This window comes from Hyposmocoma kahamanoa, unplaced genomic scaffold (genome assembly GCF_003589595.1).
Source record: "Hyposmocoma kahamanoa isolate Upper Pololo Valley unplaced genomic scaffold, ASM358959v1 66, whole genome shotgun sequence".
In the NCBI taxonomy this organism is placed as follows: Eukaryota; Metazoa; Arthropoda; class Insecta; order Lepidoptera; family Cosmopterigidae; genus Hyposmocoma; species Hyposmocoma kahamanoa.
This window is the reverse complement of record NW_020653854.1, coordinates 16,253,882-16,275,860: the sequence shown is the minus strand read 5'-3', so window position 1 is coordinate 16,275,860 and position 21,979 is coordinate 16,253,882. Positions and strand designations below refer to the sequence as shown.

Here is a 21,979-nt window from a genome sequence, read left to right as displayed (position 1 = left end):
GTGTGACGGAAATTTCTAAATAGTCATTCTTTCATTATCTGTACTTAAAATATCTGTAGTGTATCGACTAAGGGCACCCAATAAATAAAAATATACAATATATGAAAAAAAAAACTTTTCAATAGCAAAAGACTAGACAATTCGTTGTGTAGATCACATAAAGACGGAAAGTAAATTGACTAGACAACAGTGTCTATTATTTTTTATTTAATTAGTTACCCAGTACTCACTATATTAACTTACTTATTTGTTACTAAAATTTACTAGAAGTACTTTTATTAAAACTGTCCTTTTCACTTAATTTTTATTTCTTCAATACTTTTTTTATATCCAACAGATTTAGTCCGATTTTTTCAACAAAATATTATTGACATTTTCTGTAACTTTTACAGTTCTTTATGCCTTCCGTCCGTGGATGTAAGCTGTAAAAAAAGCACATATTACTTTTTAATCTACTTGAGAATTAATACCAACTGGTATTAATATAATAAAGTGAATTTAATGATGATATGGCAATAATAAAAAAGTAAGGATAAGCCTCGTGATACGGAGACCGTGTAGTCGGGCACTTCTTAAATTAAAAATATGTGAGATTATGAGTAATTGTATTAAAATCATTTAATTGGAGCTGAGGAACATGTTCCAACGAGAATATGTGTAATTGCATGAAGCACACCAGCAAAGGATTAAAAGCCTAAATTTTTAAATGTCGTGTCTATATCATTATACAAATCGATAGAAAATTTTCAGATCAAAAATGAAATTGAAGAGTTTTGGAAATTTGTAAAAGGAACTGTGGCGAATATTCAAAAAGAAATCGCAGTTAATCTAAGAGTAAAACAATTGTAAGTCAACATTTGGGAATTCTCCTTTTCATATTACGAGTAGTTATTCAATGTACAATTGCAATTAATACTTACGGTCGTAAAGAGTATGTGACGGACACCTAGGGCAACTAACAGGCAAAGGTGGTCTCTGCGACAGCAGCCGCTGCCGTGGGCCGAGTCGGACCCGACACGATAACTGCGGCCATTCTCGCACTGTATTTCCTCTTGAGTCTTTGGGATCCTCTAAGCCTGTTGAAACGTAAACTTTGTGGGAATTAACATATATTTTTTACAGGGGATGCTTGTCTGCCACACTGATTATATGTATGTATATTCGCATGGATTTTTTGACCATTACTTTAAAAACGCGTCTCTTCCTGACGCATACATTACACATGCAGAGTCATAATCTTCGTGACATGTAATTGTCCATACGTACGAATACGTATATACAGGGTGGAAATTTGTAATGCCACCAGGAGGGAAAGTACTCTAAATACTGGAGATAGAAATTTTTCCTTAAAAGAAATACTCCTCTATTTTTTAAAAGAAATAAAACTGCTTTCATAGGTTTTCGACAACTTCTAGCAACACGCGGGAATCGAACCCGCTTTAATCTGAAAAAAATGCACCCCGCACTTTTATTGCATCGATCGATAGGGTTAATTATAAGAATGAAATCTCTCTCACAAAATTGGTTAATTAAATGAAAAAAAAAAATCATGAAATCTTAACGTATTTTAATAAAACGAAAAAAAACGGTAATCTAACTAATTAGTTGCTCGAAATGAGCTCCATTTCCTTGGATACACAAATTTAATCTTTTAACGAATTTTTTTCGTTTTATTAAAATACGTTAAGATTTCATGGATTTTTTTTCATTTAATTATATTTTTTATTTATTCAATTAAAAATTAGTACCACTTTACTGTAATATTTTAAGTGACAGTTTATTTGTATAAGCTCTATTCTTCTTAATTAAAACATTCAGTAGAAATAAAATTATTTTGTATGACTTCTTTGAGTTTGGATTTTGTAAGCGCGGTTTTAACTGCGAAAAGAAAGTCGACACATATTTATTATGTTGTAGAAAGTCAAGCTGTTCAAGTCAAGACAAGATTTAAAAAAGAAATAATGAATAGATAGACAGGTTCTCGTACAGTTTTACTATTACATAATTACCTGCCGATCTACAATTACAAAAATTAATTCCATGTTTAGTTTAATGTTTAAAGAGATGTAGATAGAATACACTTTATGTTATGTTCAATTTGCCTCTCTATAATTAATGAAAATTGCAATATATTCTAAAATCTTGACATCAGCATTGATTAAGTGATAGAAATAATTAGAAAAGGCAAATTGTTTTAAATATTTTGGCTTAAGAGGGAGCATGCCAAAAAAGTTTAGACGTTGGCTCCGCCCAAATTTGTGAAAACAAATATATGCCTGAAGTTCGCGTGACATGCGACAGGAGATGTTGAATTTTGCGCATTAAAAGTACCAAATTCGTTTTAGCGGAATAACTCTAAAACTTAAGGGCATTAAAAAAAATCCTTAGTGACAGTTGTCGAGCATGCATAAATATAATTAATTATCTAATTTTGGTCCTAATAACCAAAAGTAGCATTTCGAGGATAAATCGAAAAAATGTGAAAATTAGAGGTCATTTCGTGATTTTTATCTATAGAGGAAACTTTATTTACTTTACTGTTTTATATAAACATTATTGTTTTATGTTTCTGATTAATGTCTGTGCTTGAATATATCGTGTAGTTACTCATACAATATTTTATTTTTAACTTTAAAGTGTATATACCCCTCTAAAATCAAATCGAAGATTAGGAATTTTTCCTCCGCTCCCTCTTAAGTACAATTAATTATAGATCTACAAACTTATGCGCTGTAAACAATAAAACGATCGTTAGCGCATCGCTTTCTAAAAACAAAAAAGGCTGTGAGTGTAAATTACCTCACTTCTTAAATTTAATATTATTGTATGACAAAGTAAGTACAATGTTTTTAAGATCATGCTCGATGTTTAATTGCAAGTGATAAAAGAATAAAAGGTTTATTTAAATCCGAGACATAAAGATAAAACACCACAGACATATATCTAGATAGACACTGCAAGTACAGCAATTTGTATGAAAACCAAGCGTGCCACATTTTTTGTACCCACTATGACGTCACAAGAAGTATTTAGTGATGGAAACTTCCTTCCATTCGCTCTAAATTGATTGATTGAACGAAATACGCCTAAACAGGCGTATTCCATTTAATTAATCGATTCTAAATAGAATAATTTTTGTTCAAGTATTTGTTGATTACAAGTAGTCGTAATATTAATATAGTAGAAAAATACTAGAATAAGATAGTTAAGTCCTTTATTTTATATTATTTATAGCTATTTTGCTGAGATTCACACGCGGTCGTGTGAATCTCAGTGACGAATTTCGTGATGGTCGCTCGTCCATTGCTGTGAACAACAAAAATAAATAAATAACGCACACACTCAACATAGCCCCGCACTAGGGAAACCCTGTGTCGCGGGTGCCATGGACACACACATAGACAACCACAAATTACACCCAAACTCACGAGAGAAATAATTGTAGGCCATACAACTATTTCTCTCAAAAAGGAGTTATAGAATATTTTTATAATATTGCTAAGGTCACAATAATTTTCGTCCCTTTGTTTTCAAAATCGATCAGAATCAAGAATAGTGTTGCCTAACGTATACATAACTAAATGTTAAATTTGACCAAAGAAATGTACAAGCGGTTGTACCACGAAACTGAATGCATTACACAAAAGTGCGTTCGTTCGATATTCATGGCGTATTAACAAAAGATCACAAATATATCGCACCAAGTAAAAGCCGCAATGTATTACAAATCATGAGGCATACTTTCGGTTGTATATTTGTTTGTCGAAATTCGTACAAAACCAAAATAATTGTTTTTAAAATAAATTATGCATTTTCTGATTATAAAATCACTTGCCCGTGGACGGAAACGTCCTTGCTTACCCACAATTATGGTGCTTTTGTAGTTTATAATGGCATAAATACGCATTTTTCGCGTTTTCGACTGGTGTTTATCTACGATAACGGTCGAGCGCGTTCTGAAATGTAGCAGCGGCAAATAAGTGAATTTCACTTACTTTGGGCACGCGAAGTACGTACACTTGCGGTGTCTATCTAGATATGACTGTGTCAAAAACCGATCATATACGTAAATTCGGTGATTTAATGTTGTTATAGGTAATTTTAAAGCGTAACAATTAAGTGCAAACATAGAACTATTTTCTGAAATGTTTGAATGATACAAAAGTTATCATTTTGAACAATAATTACGTTAACGAGTAAAAACCTGAGCGGGACCGGCTTCCCGACTGCGAGAGGTATTCGGGGGGTGATCCTGGAAGCGGTCGCTTGCGCCGGCATAGCGTGTCCCGCCACCGGCATAAAATCGCTGTTTGAAAGTATGATCTGAACCTGGAACAAAATAAAAAAGAATTAGAAATCATATGAATGTCGAATACTAAATAAACTTTAGTTAATAATAGTTGAATATTTGGACATGCAAACTGAGAATACCGACATATGAGTATAAATTAAAAACTGAGGCAGAAGGCATATACTGTTCTTGGGAAAATTGAAAATAAAATCGTCTCGTCTTGCTAAACGATGCTTTGCGTTGACACTGCGACGACGCCTTTACGGTGACGGTGCGTTGTATTACATATAAATTAGAACGTTTGGATCGGGCCAAGAGATAAAGCAGGGAGGGGTGATGCGGTGCGTAAGTATGCGGCACTACGTTGCGACACCGCGTAGCTCTTGCGCAGAGACGGACAAGCGCCGGGGTTTTAACCCGGCGCTTCGTTAACCCCGAGTTTAAATCGAGTTAAAACTAGACTAAATTATTAAAACTATACAACTAAATATTGTTGTAAATCGAGTTTTGTTCAAATTTAATAGTGTTTAATGCTTTCTGATCTAGACTATTCGATTTGTATTTCTACTGAATCGATTCACTTGAAAATCGCATTGAAATAAATCGATACAAAATTTTGTTAGATCGTATGCGCTTGAATCGATCTTCATAAAAAATCAAATCGTAATGTGCGTCCTTAGTAGTGAGAATCCACAGGATTGCAAGGAGAGTATTGTGTTGCCTCTTTTTCGTGTAATTTTTTTTTATGATATTTAAATAAGTATGGAGGTATACCAAATTCCGTGTTCGCCGTTTCTGCCCATGATTTTGGCCAATAACGGAATAAAAACGGCGCTTTGGGTAAAGTTTTTACGGTTAAAGACCGGGCGGGTTGATTGAGTTTTAACCCATTGCCTATCTTTGCTCGCGTGGCACTCGGTGCGTTGAAATCATAGATACCTATGCGACATCGCACCGCACAAGCAGCGCCTATGTGGCATCGTTATAGCTACCTATTTCGTAACCACAATGACAGAGATCGTTCAACAGAAACATTTTACTTTAAGCCAACGACTGTGGGAACGCGCACCACGTCATACACCAACAACTCTATTTTATTTCTCAAGTTACTGACTACATTATTTAGTTTCCGGGACTTTAAAAAATCCTTCCACACTTAACGGTAAAGCAAGAAGGAAGTACGCTCTTTCAATAGCAAACAGAGTATTCGAAGGAAATTGGATGACGAGACTGAATTTAAATCGAAACAATGTCAACAAACGACAGTACACCGAGGTGCGGTTCAAACGAAATGGCATTCGGATTTTAATGTTTCGGTAACCGAGATCGTATTTAGGTTAATGAGCCAGAGTAGTTCGTTAGTTTCAGTATTAAATAAGTTAATATCAAAAATTCAAAAATATAATACAACTCAAACTGGTTTAATTTAGTAATTAAACATATTATAAGCTATTTTTACTACATTGTAAATATAAAATAAATAACGTACACACTTATAGCCCCGCACTAGGGAGACCTTGTGTCACGGGTGCCATAGGCACACTCAGATAACTACCAATTACGTTCAAACTCAAGAGAGAAATAAATGTAGACAATATAAATCGAATTAACTACGCGTAGTTTCGTTAATTTGATGTTTTTTGTGTGATGTGATGTGACTGGACGAACAATTCGTGCGCCTGGTGGTAAGTGACACGCCTGTCCATAGCAGTTAAAGTGCCACTCGGAGCTTTAAGTCGTAAAGGTCTGGCGGGCACTGCCACTACGTCCGTCACCCTGAGACATAAATTGACAAGTCCCACATGCCTGTAATTTCACCTGCACCCTTTACCCTTTAAAATCGGAACCTAATAACGGGCATATTGCTTTGGCAGCTGAAATACCTAAGGAGGCAGTACGTCCTTGGACGAACTCTTTCAAAAGATTTCAACTGACACTTAAGATCTCAATTCAATTCAATTCTTTATCTCAATTTACGTGTGACCATAAAACATTGAAATCCTTTCTGATATACATAGGAAATGGACGTTTTGAAATTTCTTCTCGCTCATGTTCTGTTCATTACTCAATAGTTTGTTTGCTACTAGATGGGCATGGTTTAGATACTTGCAAATCAGGAGTGAGGTATGTGGTTAAAATGGGGAAACAGGCCGGTGAAAAATATACACGAACACTATAGAGTTTTACGTTTTAATGAGAATATAAAAATGGAAGTAATAACAATGAAAATGGGAATATAATTTGCTTTCATTTTTATTAACATAGAAATCCGCAAAGTAACTCCAGAATCTATTAGTTAATTGCAAATATGTTGGAACGAGATATATTTTCTATATTTATTTAGATATTTCTCATTATGTTATTAATTAATCAAGTTTATACAGCACAAGATACGATATAAATAGACATAAATGATACACCTAACAATTTAGGTATAATTTCATGTATTTTGTAAATTTTATTAATTATGTATATATAGATCTATGATTTAAATATATAATAGTTTTTGATGGAATGAATTAATCATATTGAACTTTGTTTAATATTTACATATATTTTAGAACACGTAGTAACTAGCTTTCCTAAAACACACAACTAGCTTACAATGCTAATAAAAGGCGTCCTGTCATTAGTTTTTTTATTTTATAATATTTGAGGATGATTCTATATCAATAAAATACGAATTTTTTTACCAAAGGGGCCAAAATCGTGAAATATAAGTTAATTATTCTACTATACTAAAAAGTCATACCTAACCTATGTGTACGGATAACGAATTTCACCAAAATGCTGGAGGTACCAGATTTTTTTCAAATACAAAATAGTGTTAAAACACAGCGATATTCAATTTTTTCAAAGGAATTCATTTACACTATCCAATTTATTGTCCAATAAAAGCAGATTCAATTCAGGGCAAAATGTTCGACACTTGTACTTTCCAGATTTGCAGGTTTCTTGTTGCGAGTTCGGTATCGGTACGGTTGGCAACGGATTTAAGTTTCCATTCATGCTCATTTAGTAAATATGTTGTTACCCTAGCCGGTACCCAATACTTTGTCTGCGTAGAATAAGTACTTTGAGTAGCCTAAGAACTAAGAGCAAATGTTCATTCATCCGCTATTTTATCTTGAGGGGTGATTGGTAACAAACGCTGAAACACAGACCACATAAATACTTATGAATTTTTAGAACCCATACTTGAGAAATGATTGGTTCTTCATAAAAATTTTCATCCCCTATTTCATCTGTTAAGATTTTATTATGTGGCTTAAAGTAGCCTATGTCCTTCTAGGTTCCTTCTATGTCTATACCAAAATTCTTCAATTTTGGTTCAGCGGTTTAGGTGTGACAACGTAACAGACAGTTACTTTCGTATTTAGTTTGTGGATTATAAAGGCTTCTAAAGAATTAATGTTTCTTCGAAGCCAGTTTCTTTTTCAGTGCACGGTTTTGGAGAACGTATACCCTATTCGATTTGGTTGAGTTATCCCACAGTCGATACAGTAGCGTCCCAATTCCGTACTTAAAATAAAAGGACGTAGAACAAATGTTAAAAAAAAAGCACTACCGAGTCCTTTGCACAGAGATCTGTATAACATGGCTTTCCAGTTTGAATTTGCATTAATTGAGAAGCCTTAGAATTTGTATGTGCCCACTAGGGATGTCGGAGACGTTTGCATCGACGGATCATCAGTATATTTTTTTAAATCTCTTTTTCACATCCAGTATTCGAATCAATCGATGCAGAGTTTCTGTGAATACGGATGTTTTGCAGGTTACGGATATTTTACTAGTGCTAATTAGCCAATCAGGAATCAAGAATTTTTGTATTCTAAACAAAAATTATTAGCTGGCATAGCGTCTGGCACGGTTTGCTAGGTGACGTTGGTTCGACCCCAGCCGGATCGAAGTATTTTTTTTCTGAGTTCGTTCTTTGTTAATAATTATAAAAATGATTGAATTTAAATTGACTTACAAATTTTTTTATTCAAGATAACCTCCTTAAAAACTTTAAGTATTAATAAATGTCGTAATATTTCTATGCCTTATATCTTTCATCTCTTTCGTAATCAAATTATGTAAAATGTTTTTTTACTTAAATTAATGATAATTCAGTGATCTCCAAATCCACAATTATTCACATTTATTATGAAGAAAAAAACATTTTTTTACATATCCGCATGATTTCAAAATGAAAAATTCGCATCCACGTCCGCATTTGCAGATGTTGTCAAACAACAATTGCGGTATCCCTGGTATTCACGGGGGACCTACAGATGTGTTAGTTAACGAAGTGAGTCCTTTCTTTTGAGCACATCATCAGGTTGGACTTCCATGCGTTAAGGATAGGGTCATTTGTCGATACCCACTTACGCAATTGCTTGCATGTATGTGTTGTTTTTATGTCCAACATTTTACAATTTTTTTTCGTCTGCAATAAAACTACTAGGGCATCTTACATAAAGTGTTCCAAATCAATGATGAATTTAAGACTAGATTAAGATAACTTAGTTTAATTTGATTTTTGACAGATACCAATTCATCTTCTTCTTTTGAATGTTACAGCCCCAGCGAAATAATAGATGATTTCGCCAATGTCAAGTAAAAATGTCTATGTACGGTAGTTTCATAAAAATAATATAAAATAATGGCAGACGACTCCATTAGCAAGGCCGGTACCTTCCACAACTCGAAATACCAACTGTGATATCACCACCGAATTACTTAGTTTTTTGTCGTCTGTACCGGCAGCAACAATGAAAACAGCAATTTCGGTTTGTGAAGAAAGACTTTAATTTGACTTTTATTTTACACTTAAATTTATGTCCCAACCAGAGAAAATTTGAGTTAAGAAAATCCTACAGGTTCTTATTACTCCTGACATTAAAACCGAAGTGTCAATGCAGTATTTATGTGGTCTGTGATCAATACCTAGAAGAAACTACCATCAACATTAATAATAATAGCGTTCTGGTGAGCATTGTTTTCGAAGGAACGAGATAAACTGTTTCGCCACTGTACATCAGATGAGGTGGAGATCAAATGCGCACTTCTTTTAAATAATAAAAAAAAGAATGAATATAGGAATCTGTGCAGCACGTCCGTTTGCTGGAGTAAACAAAGCAATCAGTAGGTACGGTAGGTAATTGAAATTGTCACTGATATAGGTATATTTATGGTTTCATTAGTACTGTTGTATACTGACACACATAAAACCAAATATTTATAATATCATATTAAATAGTATCTTGTTATAAGGAGCAACATTAATGTAAGAAGGTAACTAACACTTTTCGTTTTATTCTACTAGATTATTTGTTTGTTTGATGAGTTTATTCGTAGAAAAGTGATATCCGGATGGTGTTTGGAAGAATTTTTATAAACGCAAGCATTCTTGAAATACATTACAATTCGTTCATAAAACAACAAAAATAACTCTAGGTGTGATGTGATGGCCTTTTTAACACATTACAACAGTGAGATCAAATCTCAATTCATTATATAAAAAAATATAATCAAATGCGAGTCGCATCTCTTAAGTTTTTAGATTTATAACTAGTATTGCAAGGGGTGGCCAATTAAAAAGTTTTAATAAAACGAAAATAAAAATGTTTACTTATTATATCGTCAATTCGAAACTGCTTTGTTTTGCATTGAGCTTTGACGCGAGTTTGCCGGAGTAGAAGTTGTGCTGGACAGCGATCCTGTAAGTGATGATCGTATTATTATTATTTTTTTTTTTACTCTTTATTTATTTAGGGACTTTGATCGTTACTGAACATGTCAGCCCCTTTAACTGCCTCCGTGGTTACCATGCCGGACTGCCACGCAGAGGTCCCAGGTTCGAATCCCGGGCTGGGAGAAATATTTGTATGGCCTACATTCACTTCTCTCATGAGTTTGAGTGTAATTTGTGGTTGTCTATGTGTATGTCTATGGCATCCGCGATACTGGGTTTCCCTAGTGCGGGGCTATGTTGAGTGTGTGCGTTAAAAAAATACCTCAAGAAAACACATAATAAAATCCAGACAGATAAATCAAAATACTACACCAAACATGTGTACCATAGATAATGATGTATACAAAAATTTCATTCTTAAAATTTTCGAATTTCGAAACACGAATGCCAAGCTGTGTCGTAAAATTATACATTCATGAATTTTACTGACGTCACTATTGACAACCATAGATATACTCGTAGGTTGACAAGAATGTACATCAATCTTATATCCTTTATCATATAATATCCTTTGTGTTAAAGTCGATAGTTATTATAGATTAATATTAGATTTCATGGACGTCGTAATTTGTTAGATCCAATGTTCACTGGATAGATTTTATACTGGTTATTATCAAATAGAGAGTGTTATTTTTTGCATTTTTAATTGATTCGATTCCCGGCTCGTAAGGATTTCAAAAATCGGTGACTGCAGCTTCTCATACTGAGAAAAATAAAACAATGTCGTCTTCAAGTATAATTAGCTAACTTAAGCATTTAAGGTACTTTCCCTTCGCGACGGTTTGATTTTTTGCGACCAGTATATACTTGTTTTTTTAATTTAAATACGATACTTGGTTACCTATCACAAACTAGAAACATGATTTATAGAATTTTGTTTCTCCGAAAACCTCTACACTTTTATTGAATAGATTTTGTTTCATTTGTCCGAAAACATGATACAGTTTTTTTCATTACACCATTTAATATTTCGCTATTTTAACGTATTGACAAGTTATTCTTTTCCCGATTTTTATTTCCCCAACAAACCGTTTGACCAATGTATCTAATTGAATATTTTTTTCTTGTAAAAAACTATATCTATACAAAAATGTATCATACATTTTTGTTATATTATTTCTTATTACAGGTACTAAAAGTATTAGAACGTGTCGCACAATACAACTCGTCAAATTAAAGCACCTCGCATCTTTAGAAATTATGGTAAACGAGATGCAAGTTAATTTGATTGAGTTGTAGTCACTCGCTTTACTCGATCGGATCGTGCTGCTTTTTCATATACTAACCTAACCTAAACCTACAGGAGGGGGTCGTACCGTCTAGGTAATGCAAACCAATTCAGCTCTGGCACTCGCCGGCCGCTGCCGCGCCACACTCGCTTCGCTCGCTCGGCTCGTGCGGCCTTTTCATATCCTAACCTAACCTGCAGGTTTACATTAACACACAAAAAACTGGCTCTGGTACTCTCCTCGATTCAGTTATAAGTTATTTATTGAATATTCAAGACCATTGTTTTTATATTACATTTCAGATGACAGCAAAAACATAGCACAATGGTATGACGAAAATTACGTAAGTGGACTTGCTGTGCACCAGCAAAGTACAGTCCAGAATTTTGGAGCTATATGGTAAAATTGTATGGAGGTACAATTTTATCTAAGAATAGTAATTTTGTCGAAACGAATTTTCAGCAATCTAAATTATATGGAAAACAGACAGTATAACAAACATGATTAGGTCAAACAAACTTCTGGCTTAAGAATACGTATGTGTAATAATTATTCTAACAATAGGTTTTCGGACAAACGATACTTCTGCTGTAAGACATTTCTGTGTTGCAAATTTATACCAAATTGTTATCGCACTAATGAAAAAAGTCGAACCATTTTCGGACTAATGAAATTCGGAAAAAAGAAATTCGAGTTTGTGATAGGTTACCACTATACTTACAACTAAAAACCTTATATTTTGAAATTGATGAAACAATTGAAAATACTTTTTTATTATTAGATCACTTAATGTTCAGTTGTTTTCAACTTACTTTAAAAAGCATGGAGTAGTTCTATTCAGACTCCTCTGCTAAAATTAGTTGGAATGGCAGTTGAGTCTCGATAGATGTTGCCTTAATAAAATTATTTGGGAAATTATTACGTACGTTTTAATTTCTATCTCGTTTAGTCAGCAATTTAGTCTTCAAATTAAATATTATTATATAGTATTAATAGATCACACCATCGTGCCATCGACTAGTCATTGAATAGCAGAATACCAAAAAGTCGCCATAGCAGCCGACACGACAAACAACTGAGATGATTTAAAATTAGCAGACTTGGTGGAGTCCCTACTTTGAGACGCGTTATAACGTCATTATGATAAATGGACATGAAACTATTTTTGGATCTAAATGGCGTTTATTTGGTTTTTAAGTAACCTAACGTTTCGGACTTTAAGCGCCTGGAATGTTATTCATATTGCAAAATAAAATATTTCGCATAACGCTGGTAGTGTTAATTGGAATGTTCTTTGGCAAAGTAAAAGTAAGGTATTTAATTAATAGGTTTTGTAACTATAGTGAAAAATAGCGTGGTTTGCGTTAATATTAGACAACACCCGGTTGACGAATATTTCTCTGTCAGCTAAACAGCAAGTCATAAAAACAGCAGATACACGCAATTTAGATCAGAAAAAAAAAAATTTTTTATAGTACCGAGTAACAGAACGAAAGAGTCGTGCGCCTGGTAATAAGCGACACACCTGTCTATTTAGAGTTTTAAATGTCAAAGATCTAAGGGACACTGCCACTGCGCCCGTCACCCTGAGATATTAGTTGACAAGTCTCATGTTCCTGTAATTTCACGAGCACCCTTATCTTTCAAAACCGGAATGGAATTATGCTCACATTACTGCTTGGCGGCAGACATGAACAGGCGAGTCGCTTATCATCAGGCAATAATTTATTAATCATAAAAAAAATAAAAAATATAGATGGCAGTACTTCCTTTCACGAGGAGCATTACTGCTAACTTAAGAATATATTGTTATTATAACTTAACATTAAACACACTTACTTGGCATTCATCCAGTAATAAATAATGGGATTGACCATCGCGTTGGCCATGGCAAGCCAGTAAAAGCCAAGGTAGACATGCTGGACGTACTTCATGTACAGGATCGAAGGGTTGAAGTGTGTGTAGATGAAGTACGAATGATACGGAAGCCAGCAGATACCGAATATAACTATCACTAGGATAAACATTTTCACAACCTGTTGGAAAAAGAGACATTGAGGAATAAAATGAATGATCAAACGAATACCAATAAAACGATTTATAGATAAAAATGAAGCATAAAAAGATTTATGAATAAAACATTGCCTATATATACCTCAAGGGTCCACTGTGGTGTCAGATCTATACTATACGGGTAGTTATTTCTTTCAAATGAAATCAGTTGTATGGAACAAAATGTTCGTATTAATATTTACTGGGCCAAAATGATGATTTGCGAATTTTGTAGGCGTTATATTGAAATTTCATCGTATTGCTGAGGGCATTGACTAAATGTCAATGTTTATTTGTTGAAATACTCGTATTGACATATTTTACTATCACGATATTCATATATTTTTTTGTGAAAATACTCCACTAGTTTGTTATCGTTACTGATACAATACAATAATAAATCGAACGACACAACGAAAAGTTCCTTCGATGCGTACGGCACATTTTTTAAGCACGGACAAAGCGCAGATAACGCGCGTTAATGGGATACAAATGAATTTCAGTAGCAGACAGTAAACTGCAGACGTTTCATTAAGCCTGCGTGCATTTAGGCTCTGAGGGCTAAACGCCACCATAATGGTCAGCTCCCGTCGGCTATGTGGGCAATGAGACCGTGGGATTATAGTTGACGCCATGATGTTTGTCACATTTATATATTTGAACGCTACCTTAAACACAACTAAAACAAGTTTCAAATAGAATTAACCAGATGCTTTATTATATATTTTTAGAAAAAATATAGTATGTTACTGTGTAAACTTTAATAATCCAAGGTCCCGAGGTAACATAAGAATTACGTTCACTTTTACAGTTCTACATTACAGGTTATAAAGTTGAGGTATACACTATTCACTTCAGGTACCCTTAGGACCTTCAAATTCGACTCTTGTAGAAGCGCGGCATAGGCGCGTCTGTGGTGCGTCTGTGGCACTACAGCCACGCCACTACTAATTTTCATACAATATTTAGAAGCGCAACTGCAGCGTCACAATCGTGCTACAAACGCGCCACTTTTGCAAACTAGATATTGTAATATTAAATTTATTGACTATCACGATGTTTTACTATCATGATACTCAATTATTTATTGTGAAATTACTCCACTAGTTTGTTATAACAAAGATCGAATACAGAGAAAATTTTATTCGAACCAGCGTCTTCAGCATACCAAGCCTACTCGCTTAACTAAGGGAGATGCCACACGCGCGTTCCGTCGGCTTTGTGTAGCGTTGACGCAACTGTATCGTACTAGATACAAATCTGAACGACATGCCACACGGTACACGCAAAACAGCGCACGGTGACGGAACGCGTGCGCATCGGACAAGGGGCCAGAAACGAAGCGGAGAGGGGTGTTACGGTGCCACGACGCAACGCTGACGTCCCTGTGGCATCGCTCTATGCTACGGAACGAACCAGCAGTCCATAGATGCCGCATACAGGGCAACTGACGCGCACCCACGTCCGTGCAATTGATCATATATAAAATTTTGCAAAAATTCATCACTTAGTATCGACCACGTGTTAGACCCGTGCGCATCTCCTGATATTCCTGTGTTGTTACGCTGGTTTTATAGTTCGTTTCATTGGTGAAACGAACTATAAAAATGACTATCTTTGCCGTGAAATGGCGTGGAAAAACATCCAGGGCCTCAAACTTTCAAAAAGATGGAATCACGTTTCACCGGTAAGTTATAACTACGTTATTTACAAGTTATATTAAATATATAGGTCAAATTAAAATGGCTAACACTAAAAAATTACAAAGGAAACTGATCTCTCGTTGATGTGTTTCTGACAGGTCTCTTTCTGTTATTATGTTCAATTAAGAGCCTCTTTTTGTCGAAGACACATGTAACACTAGGGTCGGGAATTTTAATCAGTATAACAAATATTATTAGTATATTACTTTTTTTAACTACGTTTATAGATAGCACTTATTGTTTATTATTCTTCGATTACGTTTCGTGTGAAATTAGTTACATAAATTAGTTTTTATGACGTCTTTGATCTTTGAGTTATTCTTGTAACGTAATACAATGAATAACAAATTCATATTTTATCTTATCACCTTACATTGTATGACCTAAGCCTTCAATTATGACGTTATACATACTTAACGCCATAATTAATTTCATTAGTCGTGATTTTGTAAATATGACAACTTATAATACTTAAGTACCTTGTTTTCTTACAATTCCTTTTTTCCTGTATCTAAATATCATCCTGCTGTCGTAAGTCATTCAATAATTTACATACATACTACCGTCACGCCTGTCTCCCATAGGGGTGGCAGAGCTTTGAGCACGACAAGCTCACTTTAGCCACGTTTAGCAAACGTTTTTATTAAAATATTAGTATAACTTAGTGCACTAAATAGTGAAGTTGCCAGCATGTCGCTTACATATTGGACATCAGTAAACCCAGACCCTCAGTCGGCTTTTACGATTTGCGCGGAATCATAAGCAGCTGATTCATTCTATGCTTTTCGTTTGCTTTCAGATCAGCATGGAAGAATTTAATAATTTGTGTTACAATGTTATCGTTTTTATTGACTAATTGGGTGCAGACTGGTAAAGGTTGCTCGTCACTAGCTGTAAGTGTAATTTCAGTGCATTTCTAGTTCGACCTTGAACTAGCGAATCAGAACGTCTTAATTGCATTCCTCGCGTCTCTTGCCTTCCTCCGAATTTGGTGAGCTCGGTTCAGTACAAATTTTCAACAGGCGGCATCTATTAGGAGGTTATCTATGCAGCAGACCCAATTTTTCTATGTGTTTGTTGCAGATCTTTGTTTTTGATTTAACTACTTTTTGCCGTAGCGCCATCTGTGAAAAATCTATGAAAGTTTTTCTTCATGTTTCATTACCTGGAGATATTGTATAAAAATGAGCAGTAGCGCGGCTGCAACCAATTTGATGGCGCCTTTAGTGTGTGATTCGGTCTATAGCTCAGTTGTTTATTATGGCCCCGGCATGGCAACAGATACTGGTTCGAGTCCTATCAGAGCGAAGGAATTTTTCTTTGTGTTGTTCTTTCTTTGTATTAATAATAATTGACTAAATTATTCACAAATTCCCGCCCTGTAAATATAAACATTCTTTCTGAAAGAATAAGACTACTTTGGTTACCTTTTTCCTAAAAAACCAGTATGCGAATATCTCAACAAGTAATTGGTATGGTAGAGTTATTCAAATAACATTAGCATTCAAAGTACCACTATAGATATAGTATTATAAAAACGGTCGCGACAATTGGGAGTTGTTAGAGAAAATTGATATAAAGAGACGTAACGTACGTACGTAGACGTACTTTACTGTTTATGCGGTCAGACTTTAGAACACGCTTCCCATTACTGTACAAGACAGTAAATCCTTAGCTATCTTTAAAATGAGAGTCAAGCAGCACTATTTATCCTCTGTTCCATCCATTTTATAGATATTATAATATGAAATATGCATTTATCTAAGTATTTACACAGTCTGCAGTAATTTAATATTTTTGGTGTTCTTTTTTTTCTTATTATTTTATTACATAATTTAATTTTATTTTGTTGTGCACGTAAACCCGTTATCGTAATTATTGTGTCCTGTATTTTGGTCTGCAGGAAGAAATTTCTTATAGAAATAAGCAGTACCTTTTGTTTGTGTTTTCCGTTTTACCAAATGTGATTTGTGTTTTCCTGTACAATAAACAATTAAATAAAATAAAAATAAAATAAATTCCCTCTATTTAGAGGGAATAGCTATTTAGCTATTTGCTATAAGAGTAAATTAAGAATCATCAATGCAATTATTGACAACATTGCTTTTATTAATGTTACCAAGAGTAGAGTAGAGGTCAGATCGATGTTTCGAATCTGTGGCTTCAAGAAACTATAACTCCAATTTCTAAGTTATGCACACTTGTTTATCTTCACCATCGTCATCAATGCATTTATACGTCTCACCGCTGGGCACGGGTCTCCTTTCAGGTTTGGGCCATAGTCAGCCACGCCCAATATGAATTGGAACTTCAAACGTTTTTCGAGGGTTGTGAACCTTCTTCGACGTACAGGTTTCATCACGACGTTTTCCTTCATCGAAAAGCTCATGGTAAATTTTAAATTAAGTTTCACACATAAATTCAGAGGTGCCCGGATGCGAACCCAAGGCCTCTGCTTGAGAGATGATAGGTCAAACCATTAGATCTACCATTGTATTCGATTTATCTGTAATCTTACGAAACATTCATAAATATGTTTCGTAAGAATACTTTTGTCGCCGTTAGTTGAACGGGCGCCTGAGACATAAGCTCAAAACTGATGAAGTTTAATAAAATGTAATTGAAAAATACTACTTTTCTCTTGCAGTAACTTCATGCCTTATCCACCTAGGAAAAAATAAACATAGTGACTGATCGGCCTTTTTTACTGATCTCGGCAGTACCTACACAAACAAAATTTTTGAAATAATGTCACGCCTGTTCAACTAACGGTTGCAGATTTCTCGCTTACTACGATGGAAAACATCAAGGTGAAACCTACACATCGAAAAAGATTGACAATCCTTGAAAAGTTTCGTTCGTCTCGACCCATTCCCAGCACTCGAAGGTATAATAGGTATAGAGGTAAAATATATGTATAGAGGTACAATATTCTAATAAATGTTACCTTTAAGACAGTAAACAAAGAAGGTATATCGACGTCAATTATTGTCAATCATTTTGTTTGATTATACCTAAATGAGTACTTTCTTGGGAAAGTTGCTTTATAAATTTAGAAATTTGCTTCATAAATTAGTATTGATCGTATATTGAGTGTACAACTGTACGAAGTGTGAAGAAAATTACTTAAACCTTGAACTTAATCGAATTTTAAATAATAACCCTTCAGTTTAGTGTGTTGAGAAATAAAACAAGTCTTGTTTTCTATAATATACTGATTCTTTTCTGGCAACAGATTCTAGGCCATACATAGTGGTTAGTTTTTTTTATGCTATTAACTGACGGAATGAACAAGTTGTGCGCTTGATATTAAGTGAAACGCCTGCCCATAGCCCTTGCAGCACCACTCAGAGCTTTAAATCGCAAAGATCTGAGGAACACTGTCACTGTACCTGTTACCCTGAGACATAAGTTGACAAATCTCACGTTCCTGTAATTTCACCAGCCCCCTTACCCTTCAAAACCGGAACGCAGTTGCGCTCGCATTTCAGCTTGGCGGCAGAAATATGTAAGGTGGCAATACTACCCCGAACGAACTCTTTCACAAGGCGCTCTACTGCTACTAATTGGTTAGTCCTTACATACTTTCCACCCACACAATGTGTCCTACTGATAAGGGATTAGCAATTTCCCAACCAGGCAATGGGTCACCACGCGGAACTTATCCAATTTTTTTTCAACTTACAATACCCAGGTCAGATTTCGGCATATAGATTTGCTCACGATATTATGTTACTCTGACGTCACAACGAAAGAAAATCATTTTGAGTATTATCCAAAAAAATCCCTATCTTGTAACATCAAACGGCTTCGTTAAGAACTTTATACATAAAATGGAAAGATCTCTTTGACAGCTTAGTTTATTTGGAACCCCTAATATAAACATCTGTCGATGTAGAATATGACGGAAATACAAAATCTAAGAAGACAATAATTATTATATTTTTATACTTTTAACGCATAGAAAAAGTCATAAAGTCTGATGTTTCTATTGTAGCTCAGTTGATACAGGGGTCGCCCTGTTATAGCACAGACGCTGGTTCGTTTCCTGTCAAATCGAAGGGATTTTTCTTTGTGTTCGATATTTGTAAACAAACCAGTGAAATAATTTCGTAAAAAAAATTATAATGTTCATCACAATCAATATTACAATTATTATACAGTTTATTGTAGAACGTGCAGTAATAAAAAAAAACAAACCTTTCGTTTTGAGCGAATAGAGTCCACTTGTCTCTGTGTTAGTTCACCTATAGACCGAGATCCCCAAAGGACTTTACCCATAGCTGAGTAGAAGAATGTCATTCCTAGCATAGGGACAGCGTACGTTACTACGAAGAACAAAACTTGGTATCTGTAACAAATAATTAAATATAACTCTAATTAACTGTTTATATATTATTATACATATAATGATATTCGAATCATAATTTTTCAAATTTTATAATTGTTTTAGGCCCTGGTTGCATTTAAGCCCGCATAAAATCCTTGGGCACAAGAAAGTGGCTAAACAGCGCTGCGTGCGATACCAACACGGTTCCAAACAGCACAAGTTGAGATACCACCTCTTGCCCTCTGACATGTTTGGCGTACCGTGAAAGATGAATTTTTTTTCTAGATTTTTTTCTAGATGTCATTGTGTTAATAAAAGAATTTTGATATTGTATTGTATTGTACATCTCAATCCAATTATTAAAACAAATAACTTCTATTCAATGCCTTTTGGAAATGCTACCCAAAAATTTTACTTGTATGTGTAGTCGAATAATAACGATGGTGATAATTTTGGAACAGTGAAATGTAGGTTACGACTATAATAAACGTTTTCAGATACCCAACTCAAGCTTAAAGGGTTGGTATTTCTTTAGCCATTATTTGGATTCACATTTTCGTTTTATATGTAGTAGCACAAAATCAGTTATACGTAACACCTAAAATTATAAAAAGAAACAGATTTTATAAATGTAATCTAATTAGGGCAAAATGAAAAAATAACTTTTTTTAATTTCAACCTGGCACGTCCAGTAATAAAGACCACGCTTCAAATTAAACTGAAGGAATTATTTTTAAGTACGGCTATATCAACTGCAATTAACGAGTTTAGGAAAAGACAAAATTTAAGATCAAAGCATAAAATTAAAGTACTTAAGTTTTGCTATTTCCGATTTCCTTAACACAAGTGTTTAGTTACTTACTTCGGAAGAGCAACGTATATGATGTTGTCCATTATTAAAAAAAATTAAAAATTAGGAAAGTTGGGGCATTCATTTGTACCGTCTCATTGCACTTTAGAAAATAAAACTGTTCTAATAAATTAGTTAGTATATTGCATTATTATTAACACGAAACCTTTGAAATAAAATTAAAATTAAGAACGATGATGACAGATAAACTATTACTTAGGAATGTAATACATACACAAAATCCATATATGACACGTCTGGCAATCCATCCGGCCATGCCAAAAGACAGGCCGTTTTGAGGGTTCCTTTTGATCTGCGGACAATGGAACAACAATAATAATCATTAGTGAATGAGAATAGTTACGGATGTAACTGACTAATTACAGGTATTGATATGCCGCCCTAGGTTACTAAATGCAATTATAATGAATATTTTTTTCACCTAATTGATGATATAACTAAGAAACATTACGAATTTAATATTGTCTATTATAAATAGCATCGAATAATTGAAAAATTTTGATTTTAACAAAAAATGGGAATTGTTCAATTCTGCCCCACCTGTGGGGTACTTTGATAAATCGCTTGTGGCACTTAGATGTGTGAATCAACGTAGTGTGCCATTCCTGGTTGCCACGTATTATCAGTACTAGGTGATCAACTGCCCATAAAGTATGACGCTATATGTGTCCAGCACTTGCTAGATCAAGACTTCTTTCTAGGGCACCATTTGAAAAGTGTTCTTTGTAATGTACTTTTGGAAGTAGAAACACAGGAGGAAGAGCTGACTATAGCGTAAAATGTCACTAGTTCACCTCTTTACAATAAGTTGTGGAAACAGTTTTACATTTATCGTACAAAATAACTAATAGGACCACTTTGATATGTACCAAACTGCCCCACTCACTAGTGTATAAAAGTACCCCATCGGCCACTTTAGAAAAAAATATTTAATAAATAAAAAATCTTTATATATTCTCTCAAAGACAGATGCAATTCGAGTTATTGGAAACACCAGTTTACCATGTATGAAGACTTAAAACCCTGTAAAGTGAACGAACTGCAGTGGCACTCGTATTTGTGTCGCTTATTTTTTTAGTCAACGGCTGTGAAAACATTTTGTGACCTGTCGAACGACAACGGCTAACTGGTGAGCTGCATCATCGTATGTCTATTACTCACTTACAAAGGCACGTTTTAGTATTATCACAACTAATATTATGTTTGAAGGTATGGAGATAATGCTGGTGTATGAATGTGCCCCCTGTATCAAACTGCCCCGCTTCCCCCTACAGGGATTCAGTTGAAAATCAAAATTTAGCAGGTTCCCTGTAGGACTTAAAGAGAAAAATCTCCATTTAAAAATGATGTGCAAAGTTAGATATTTTATTCTTAAATTACTCGTTTTAGACGTTAATGTGCCTGTTTTCAGAATTTTGTATGATCGGGCGTCCTTTCGTGAAACAAATTAGCAAATTCTTTGAACAATATCCTTAGGTGTATGGTATATTTTGTGTACGACCGTTATTTAATTGTAAATGCCTAAACCATTTGATCTAACAAAACAGTTTTTCCCGCTTCTCCTCCTTTAACTCGCCTTAATTATATAGCAAGTATGCGCTGGGACCGCACCGCTGTTACGAAAAATAGTCCGTTACACTTTATGCTCAATTTAAGTCGCTGCGGAGCGAACGAAAACGAACTTAAAACTTGATTCAATACGGCAGCTGCGGGATTCCAAAGACCGCGTTAGAATTCTCTGGAAGACGCGCGACCTCTTTTTT

The 21,979-nt window shown here is 34.6% G+C and overlaps 1 protein-coding gene across 1 annotated transcript in view; it reads right to left on the bottom strand.

Annotated features, from left to right (window-relative positions):
• Positions 1-326: 326 nt before the first annotated feature.
• The window catches only part of LOC113231686 (tachykinin-like peptides receptor 86C), a 102,833-nt gene continuing 81,180 nt past the window's right edge, over positions 327-21,979 (bottom strand). The window contains exons 6-11 of the mRNA XM_026466147.1: positions 20,431-20,508; positions 19,216-19,366; positions 13,100-13,296; positions 4,189-4,329; positions 921-1,076; positions 327-422 (exon numbers count right to left, since the gene is read on the bottom strand). Coding sequence (XP_026321932.1) covers positions 956-1,076; positions 4,189-4,329; positions 13,100-13,296; positions 19,216-19,366; positions 20,431-20,508 — 688 coding nt within the window. The 3' untranslated portion in view covers positions 327-422; positions 921-955. The remainder of the gene's footprint in view (positions 423-920; positions 1,077-4,188; positions 4,330-13,099; positions 13,297-19,215; positions 19,367-20,430; positions 20,509-21,979) is intronic.